The sequence below is a fragment of the Meleagris gallopavo genome, chromosome 25 (genome assembly GCF_000146605.3).
Source record: "Meleagris gallopavo isolate NT-WF06-2002-E0010 breed Aviagen turkey brand Nicholas breeding stock chromosome 25, Turkey_5.1, whole genome shotgun sequence".
Taxonomy (NCBI): Eukaryota; Metazoa; Chordata; class Aves; order Galliformes; family Phasianidae; genus Meleagris; species Meleagris gallopavo.
This window is the reverse complement of record NC_015035.2, coordinates 5,006,129-5,014,029: the sequence shown is the minus strand read 5'-3', so window position 1 is coordinate 5,014,029 and position 7,901 is coordinate 5,006,129. Positions and strand designations below refer to the sequence as shown.

Sequence of the window (7,901 nt, the reverse complement as noted above, 5' to 3'; positions counted from 1 at the left end):
GGAGCTCCTGCCGGGGAGGTGAGCGTTAAATGGCGTCTTTCCTCACCCCCGCACGCAGAAGCCGATCCTGCTGCAGGGCCACGAGCGTTCCATCACGCAGATCAAGTACAACCGCGAGGGAGACCTGCTGTTCACTGTGGCCAAGGATCCCGTGAGTATGGCTGAGCCTGCGGGGGAAACCGACCCTCCTATGCGTGAGGGGGGGAAGAGTGGTGAGAGAAAGGAACGGTGGTTAATTAACGAGCCTAATTAATCGGTCGGCGCGATGAGGGGGTGCTTGAGCGGTTGTATCTTCTCTTAGATCGTCAACGTTTGGTATTCAGTAAATGGAGAAAGGCTGGGCACCTACAATGGCCACACAGGAGCTGTGTGGTGCGTGGATGCAGACTGTATCCTTTGAACGGTGAAACCAGTTTGTCCTTTTTGTTCCTTAGGGTGATTCAGCACAGATGGTTTCTTTCAGCTGCTGTAGTGTGGTGAGCACAGCAGCCACACAATGCACTTAATTTTCCTTTATGCCATCTCTTGGTGTTTGTGCTCCTTTTGCTTCCTGTTGTTTGGAACGACGTGTGCTGCACATCCCATCTGCTCCCATTTGTGCTTCTTTGCTTTTGCTAAGGTGGCCCTGGGAGCACAAAAAAGGTGTCTGAGTAGCAGAAGGTTTTGCTTTTCCAAGGTGGGCAGGAAGTAGCAGAGATGAAAACATGCAAAGGTTGTGCCAAGAGCAGTAGTCTTTTTCTTTGTCATCCCAAAAAGAAAGTTGTGGGTTTTGTAATAAGAGCGCTTGAACTTGCTGCCTGTATGGGAGTATTGCCACTCCTGTAATGGAGATACCCAGCCTTATATTTTCTCAGCGGCTTTTTAATCTTGTGTATAACTACTGCCTGGTATCTAGATAATTGGCTTTTGGGGCTGCAAACATGCTGATATTCCCTAACTGCTGACCAAGGGGACACACGACATGTGCTCACTGGCTCTGCAGATAACAGCTGTCGGCTCTGGGACTGTGAAACAGGTAAGGCTCTTCTCTTCCTCATGGTTGTGTCTGACTCACAGCTCTGTCCTGTTCTGGAATCTGTGTGCAACGTGTGTCTCTTTGCCCCCTGAAAGAGGTCTGAGTCCTTTCTTGGGTGTTTGCGTATTTGCCTAATTTTCAGTGAACACTTAGTCAGTTCACTCACCTCGCTGCCCAGGCACGTGTTTAGTGCCTTCCACTCACCCAACCTGTTTGTCAGCTCTGCCTAATTCTCCTGTCCTTGCTGTGACTGGGCTTTTATTTGATCACTTTCATTAATTTTGCAACGCAAGACCAAGTGAAGTGATGGTTTCTGCTGTGTTCAGGAAAGCAGCTTGCTCTGGTGAAGACCAGCTCGGCAGTGAGGACGTGTGGCTTTGACTTCGGAGGAAACATCATCATGTTTTCAACGGACAAGCAGATGGGTTATCAGTGTTTTGTGAGCTTCTTTGACCTGCGTGACCCCAGCCAGATTGGTGAGGAATCTGGGCCTATGCCTGCGACTGGGAATAAGGGGAAGTGTTGGCTGCCAAGAGCTGGTGCCACTCGGTCTGTCTGTCTCCATCCTTCCTTCCTTCAGAGAACAACGAGCCTTACATGAAAATCCCCTGCAGTGACTCTAAAATCACTAGTGCTGTGTGGGGCCCTTTGGGAGAATTCATCATCGCAGGTCATGAGAGTGGAGAGCTAAACCAGTTCAGTGCCAAGGTCAGTGTGACAAGGAGGAGCCCTCAGGCAGCATCACTTGGGAGAGGATATTACAGCATTCCTGTTGTGATCAAGGGGCAGAATGTGGGCTTTTGGACTCAAACCAGTGGCCTCGTGGAAGGACAGTTAAAATATGTGGCTCTCCTCAGCAAAGCTAAACATACACATGCCTACCTTTCTGCTGACAGCAACATCTAAAATTGTTTTTAGCAGAGAAGCTCGCTTTGCCTGTCAGCTCACTGAAATTGCCTTGTTTATCCTTCAGTCAGGGGAGCAGCTTTCAAACATCAAGGAGCACACCAAGCAAATCAATGACATTCAGACCTCCAGGGACATGACCATGTTCATCACTGCCTCCAAGGATAACACTGCCAAGGTGAGGCCTCCTGTGGGGACTGTGATGCATTGCTGACATCTGCTTGCAGGAGCTCTGCTCAAAGACACGGCTGCCTCAGTGGTTTTCTCCTTGGGAATTTGAGCAGGTGTAAAGCCAAAGCTTAGTGGCAGGGTTCATTGGGAATGGGGAGGCATCACCATGTTAAATTAGCAGCCAGGCATTGGAAACAACACTGTAAAAACAAAGGCTGCATATTAGCGCTTCCAGCAGGTGATAGGGGTGAGAATTACCTTGGGGGTATATTTTGGATTCTGGAGAAATGTCTTTGGGGTTTGGATGCCCAGGAGTGACTTTAGAGCTAACATCTTGCTGTGTGAGGACTGGCAGCCAGGGGCTGGGATTTGCATGAGTTACTTGGACTGCTACTCTCTTCCTTTTGCATTTTAGCTATTTGACTGCACGACACTGGAACATCTGAAGACATTCCGGACAGAGCGACCGGTGAACTCTGCTGCACTCTCCCCCATTTTTGATCACGTAAGAATGAGCTCACTCATTCTAACAGTTCTGGTGCAGCTCCTGCATTGTCTTGGGCAGCTGGAAGGCACGGTGTCACCAGTTCAGCCTGAGCTAAACAATGGCTGTGGGATTGGGCCAGGGGACTTTACTGCTGCCATGGGCTGTGCTGGGTTAGTGGGAGGTTTCCCCAAGGCTGGGCTCCCTCCTACCCTGGCTGTTGTTTCACGTACAGTGTAAGCAGCATTGCAGTGTTGTGGCTTTTCTTCTTTGCAGGTCGTGCTTGGTGGTGGGCAGGAAGCCATGGATGTGACCACGACCTCCACCAGGATTGGCAAATTTGAGGCAAGGTTGGTGCTCTTCTCTGGCAGGGCTGAGTCTGCGCATGGAGTACTCTGCTGTTCCCAGAACATCTTGTTCTTGGCAGTGTTTGGAGAGTTATTAAAATTGCAGAGCTTCTCTGGGGAAACTTTGATCCTGTCCCTAACCTGCCTCCCCACTTCTTCTCCAGGTTCTTCCACTTGGCTTTTGAAGAAGAGTTTGGCAGAGTGAAGGGTCATTTTGGTCCGATAAACAGTGTTGCTTTTCACCCTGATGGGAAGAGGTGAGGATCTTTGTGGGTCTTCCTGCATGTCCCCATCAAACGTGGTCTGTGTTTTGGTTAGGATATGGTTGGATTCACTCAGAACTGCAGTGGGAATGGAGCCTGCACCTTCCTGAATTCTGCCATTCCACCCCTTTTGCCCCCTGTCACACTGGCTGTGGGGGGGTCATTGATGCCTGGCTGTGCATTTTGGCTAATGTTTTTTTATTAGCTTTTGGATTCCATCACTTGCTAGGTTAAATTTGTACACGGTGAGTTCCTGACAAGATCGGTGACTTTCTTTTCTCCCATACAGTTACAGCAGTGGTGGTGAAGATGGCTACGTTCGCATCCATTATTTTGATCCCCAGTACTTTGAGTTTGAGTTTGAAGCTTAAAGGAGGATGAATTCTCTCCTTTCCTCTTCCAACCCACTGCACAGTCCATTGGCTCCAGTGCAGAACTGTTGTAAGACCTGAAGTTAATCTGCTCCACAGGAGGCAGCAGGAAGCAGCACCAAACTCAGGGGTTGTATGAAGGTGGGCATCTGGAAACCCAACCAGCTCAAAATGGCACGAGTGGCCTAAAAGGAGTTGAGTTGGCTGCCTGCCTGCCCCTGCGGATGCTAACTTCCTGGCCTGCTGGGCTTATTTATATATCAGTGGAGGAAAAAAAAAACAAGAAATAAATAGAAATCTTTTCTGAACGCAAGGAAAAGTGCCTCTATTCTTTTGGACTGGGACAAAATTAACATGACTGTTTTGCTTTCCCTGCTCTGTTGTCAGTGTCTTGCTCTCTGCCTAGCAGCAGACAGCAGTGCTGGTACTCCCTGTGCCTCTGTCCTCACCCAGGCACACGTTAGCTCTTTCCCAGTGCTGAGATGCTATTGTTGAAGTCCAGACCTAGCAGTGCTGGATCTGCAAACAGCTTGGAAATACAGTTGCCAGACATGTGCTCAGTTCAAGTGCTTTGTTTATTTGCTGGGCGGACTCTGAGCCAACTTTCCTCATGGAACAGTTATTTCCTGCACTAGGAGGGTTGTGTTGCAAATCCTCATCCTTCCAGACCCCGTCCCTCTGTCTTGCTGGCTGGAGGGGTGGTTTCTGTCCTTCCTTCCTTGAAACTGGGTTCAAGGGCAGATCTCCCAGGCTGGCTTCCAGCTTGGAGCGACTGATACAACACAACCTGCAGCCAGCATGCCCTTTATGGAGAGACTAATGGCGTGGGCTTAGTGTGTTCTGCTGCTTAGACTTTGCTGTGCCAACCACACCTTGGGCACAGGGCAGGGCCCACGGGCCAGATACATTGCAGCAAGAGCTGCTGGGCACTTGGGCGTCCTGCTGCCAGGTCCAGGTACGAGAGCTGCTGAAATCCCACCACGGAGCAGAGCAGGAACAGCCCAGCTCTGGCCAGAGAACACACATGGAAAGCAGGAGCAAACTGTGAGAGAGAGACCACTTTACTGTGATGTGCTCAGGCTGCGTGGCTGACAGGAAGCTCGCTTGAGTCCGTCCCCCTCTCCCAGGGATGGCCCTACAGCTCTGCTCTGTGCAGGCTCCTCGGGGCTCTGCAGGGTGTGTGTCCCGCACAGCGCTTCCTGCAGAGCCGCAGCACTGCCTTGGTGCATCAGCCCTGGTGATGGGGGATGATCTCCAGGACGTGGTGCTCGTGCTGCCGCTCATCTTTCGTTCTCCAGCCGGGCAGCGGGGTCGGAAAGCGAGCGGCTCAGTCTGTTCTCTGTGCTCTCCTTGACAGCCGTGTTGCTGCCCTCCACCAACTGCCATATCTCTGCCCACGCCTCATCCAGGTACTGGGATGAGCGGATCCAGCGAAAGAACAAACCTAGGGGACAAGGGGCTGCGTCACCTCGGCGGTGTCCTGCTGCAGGAGGGACAAGCATGCAACCCAGATGGGCTGGGAAAGCCCAAGGGCTGCACCCGCCATACCTTGCCACAGCTGGATGCTCTGGGGCTCCACTGAGGGCCAGATGACCAGCGGGTTGGGCGAGTAGAGGGGGTTCAGGTACTTCTTCCTCTCCTCAGGCTGGTCCAGCCAGGCCCAGAGGGAGTGCGTGCTCTCCTTCACTTTGCACAGACACCTGCAGGAGAACAGAGATGTGCTTCAGTCCCTGGGACTGACCCGGGACGGTGACCCAGGGGTCTGCTCTGGGGCACAATGCAGATGGGGCACTGCTGTCCCCACCTCCCTGCCACTTGCCTCTCCTTCTCATTGTTGCAGAGGAAAGTGCCATAGTCGGAGGCGTAGGCGTTGTCAAAGAGGGTGAGGAGCAGCCCCTCGCTGAACTCCAGCGAGAAGGGGAACTGCCGGCTCAGCTGCCACACGCAGTCGAGGAAGAGGAGGAAGAGCGGTGCCTCCTGCTTCAGCCGCGCGTGTGAGTAGGCAGAGCGGGCACAGCGCAGGTGGAAGGGATGGCCAGCCTGCAGGACCCCATGGCAGTGGTAACAGGACTGCAGGGGACCACGGGACCCCCGCCTCAGCTCCTTCTGCCCCTCACCTGGATCCACTCCCTCTCCAGCAGCTCCTGGAAGCCCTTCAGTGTGCGGCAGCCTGGATCCAGGATCACCTGCGCCAGCGCTGTCACCAGCAGCGTGGTGTCTGTGCCCTCTGCTCCGTGCACCAGCACGCAGCTCTCCTCCCTGGGGGCACAGCCAGGGCTCTGCCAGCTGCACTCTGTGCGTCGACTCGGGGGGACGGGAGGGACGTGGGGAGGCAGCCCCCTACCTGTCCAGGCACTGCGCAGCCAAACAGGCCGTGCTGAGGGCCGCCTTAACGTGGCTCAGCCAGCGGCAGCTCTCCAGCCGGCCCAGCCAGCGGTCCATGCCCAGCGAAGCGTCGTTGCAGGCCTCCACCAGCTTGATGAAGCTCTCCTGCAGCGGGCGGCCACTGGAAAGGGAGGAGGAGAGGGGAAGGACGGCCTGGTGAGGGCTGTGAGTCTGCTTCTGGGGCCGGAGCGGAGAACTTCAGCACAGCCCTCACCGCTCCAGCGGCCGATGCAGCCTCTTCCACTGCGGGTACGAGGATTTGGGCTCCGTGCCGCCTCCCGTCATCCGCGCCTGTTTGGCCGTCTGGGCTGAGCGCGTGTCGATGATGAAGCCCCGCTCGCCCTCGTCCAGCACCGACCCCAGCAGCATCTCATCCTCGGGGCAGCGCTTGCGGTTGGGGCCGGTCAGCGGCTGCCCGCTGCGGAGCATCGCCTGCGGGGAGGGGGCTGAGGACATCGCCTGCGGGGCATCGGGGTGGGAGGCGCGGGGATGGGGCGGGGATGCGGACTCACGGTGCCGTTCCTGGTGTGATAGTAGCTGAGGACGGGGAAGCGCCCGCCCTGCCGGAACCGGGCTGCCCTCCGCAGGGTCTCCTCGCTCACGGCCGCCGGCACGATGACAGCCGGAGGGTACGTGGCGCAGACGGCGAAGTCCTGGTTCACGTCGCTCAGCCGCCACTGGGTGGTCTGGGGGAGATGTGAAGGTGGGAGGGGGGGCTGCCTCCCCCCGCACCCCAGCCAGGTGTAAAGGACCAATCCGGTCACCCCCTCCCTCCCCTTACGGGTGAGATGTGACAACACCACCTCCCCCCCAAGGCCCACCTGCGTGGCGATTTGCTGGAAGTGCTGCTCCATGGGGAGCCGCGGCCACCCCTCCTCCAGCCGCAGGCTCTGAGGCCGGTGGAAGAAGGGATACATCATCATCACAGAGTCCACCGAGGAGAGGGCCTGCAGCACAGCAGAGCAGAGCTGGGGGAAGGCTGGGAATGGGAATGTCCTCTCTGCAAACCCCATCCTTCCTCCCTCTCACAAGGCTTGGCAGCTCGGGTGCCCCATGCAAACACAGCCCAGCAGCTGAGTGTTTACCCACGTTAATGGCAGACCCAGAGCAAACACCGTAGGCAGCCACCTGCTCCTGCCAACCCTTTGCATCCCGGCACGGCTCACCTCGATGGAGCTGGCGATGTTCAGGCACTCCTCCATGCCCGGGATCTCCAGCTGCAGCACCTTCAGGTCCTTGCAGCGCAGCGTGATGGTGCCGGAGGAGCCGGCCAGCCTGGGGAGGGCAGCGGGGTCAGGGCAGGAGGGGCCGTGCACGCAGACAGCACGGAGCTGCCCTCTGTCCGGGGGGGGCTGAGAAGGGCACAGCACTGTGCGGGGCTCCCGGTGTGCCTGAAGCTGTGACTCCCGCCAGCTCCCCTCCGAGCAGCCATCCTTGCCCCACAGAGCTGCGTGAGGCCGGGCACTGCCGGGCAAGCCGGAGAAGCTGAGAGCACCTAAAGCCAAACCTGTCATCCCGCGGGGAGCCGCCGCTGCGGGGTGGCTGATACCAGCCTACATTCTGCACTCTGGGGCACGGAGGAGAAGAGGAGGTCAATGCCCACTGCCACGAGCCACGGGGAGGAGGAGGAGGGAGGAGGCTCCGCGGTGCCGGGAGGGCAGCGGGGGATCACCCCCACCGGGGACGGGACGAAGAGGGGGCACAGGGCGGTGGGAAAGGACCGACCTCTTCTCCACGGCGTCCACGTTGCGGATGAGCAGCCAGAGCTCCACGGCGCTGGGCTGCCCTTCGCCGCCGGGGCAGGAAGAGAGCAGCAGGTGGTGGCTGGTGATGCACAGAGTGCCCTTCACCGCCGGTTGCCCCGCGCACGACAGCAGCACGCTCTCCACCGTCGCCGTTTTGATCAGCTCGGAGAACTCCATGGCGGCTGGAGGGAGAAAGGGGAAATCGTGAGCGGCA

The 7,901-nt window shown here is 56.7% G+C and overlaps 3 protein-coding genes across 4 annotated transcripts in view; 2 read left to right on the top strand and 1 right to left on the bottom strand.

The window, feature by feature from the left end:
* EIF3I (eukaryotic translation initiation factor 3 subunit I) overlaps window positions 1–3,865 on the top strand; it is a 4,087-nt gene extending 222 nt beyond the window's left edge. Inside the window, exons 2-11 of the mRNA XM_010723500.2 lie at window positions 24–151; window positions 302–389; window positions 950–1,015; window positions 1,342–1,491; window positions 1,596–1,723; window positions 1,989–2,099; window positions 2,508–2,597; window positions 2,853–2,926; window positions 3,088–3,180; window positions 3,476–3,865. Of these exons, the coding sequence (XP_010721802.1) occupies window positions 24–151; window positions 302–389; window positions 950–1,015; window positions 1,342–1,491; window positions 1,596–1,723; window positions 1,989–2,099; window positions 2,508–2,597; window positions 2,853–2,926; window positions 3,088–3,180; window positions 3,476–3,557 (1,010 nt within the window). The 3' untranslated portion in view covers window positions 3,558–3,865. The remainder of the gene's footprint in view (window positions 1–23; window positions 152–301; window positions 390–949; window positions 1,016–1,341; window positions 1,492–1,595; window positions 1,724–1,988; window positions 2,100–2,507; window positions 2,598–2,852; window positions 2,927–3,087; window positions 3,181–3,475) is intronic.
* Window positions 3,866–4,114: 249 nt separating this feature from the next.
* Window positions 4,115–7,895, bottom strand: LOC100547702 (myotubularin-related protein 9-like). Of its 2 annotated transcripts, XM_010723485.2 has the most exons (11): window positions 7,668–7,895; window positions 7,450–7,509; window positions 7,109–7,217; window positions 6,764–6,889; window positions 6,455–6,628; window positions 6,157–6,374; window positions 5,902–6,063; window positions 5,675–5,816; window positions 5,377–5,597; window positions 5,106–5,257; window positions 4,115–5,001 (listed from the first exon to the last, which is right to left on the bottom strand). In XM_010723485.2, exons 1-11 carry the CDS (start codon window positions 7,862–7,864, stop codon window positions 4,838–4,840), a joined length of 1,725 nt encoding a protein of 574 aa, XP_010721787.1. In that variant the 5' UTR covers window positions 7,865–7,895; the 3' UTR covers window positions 4,115–4,837. The 2 variants fall into 2 exon arrangements, with proteins under 2 accessions (XP_010721787.1, XP_003212646.1); XM_003212598.4 differs by lacking the exon at window positions 7,450–7,509 and having other exon boundaries at window positions 7,668–7,864.
* Window positions 7,863–7,901, top strand: part of IQCC (IQ motif containing C) — a 1,623-nt gene continuing 1,584 nt past the window's right edge. The window contains exon 1 of the mRNA XM_010723499.1: window positions 7,863–7,868. Coding sequence (XP_010721801.1) covers window positions 7,863–7,868 — 6 coding nt within the window. The remainder of the gene's footprint in view (window positions 7,869–7,901) is intronic.

Bases quoted from the DNA above. Each gene is read 5' to 3' on its own strand.
- LOC100547702 (XM_010723485.2), bottom strand. From the start codon at position 7,864: ATGGAGTTCTCCGAGCTGATCAAAACGGCGACGGTGGAGAGCGTGCTG. The intron at 6,890-7,108 runs GTGAGCCGTGCC...GCTGTGCTGCAG, and splicing joins ACATCGCCAGCTCCATCGAG to GCCCTCTCCTCGGTGGACTC. The intron at 5,817-5,901 runs GTAGGGGGCTGC...CTGTGCCCCCAG, and splicing joins GCTGCGCAGTGCCTGGACAG to GGAGGAGAGCTGCGTGCTGG.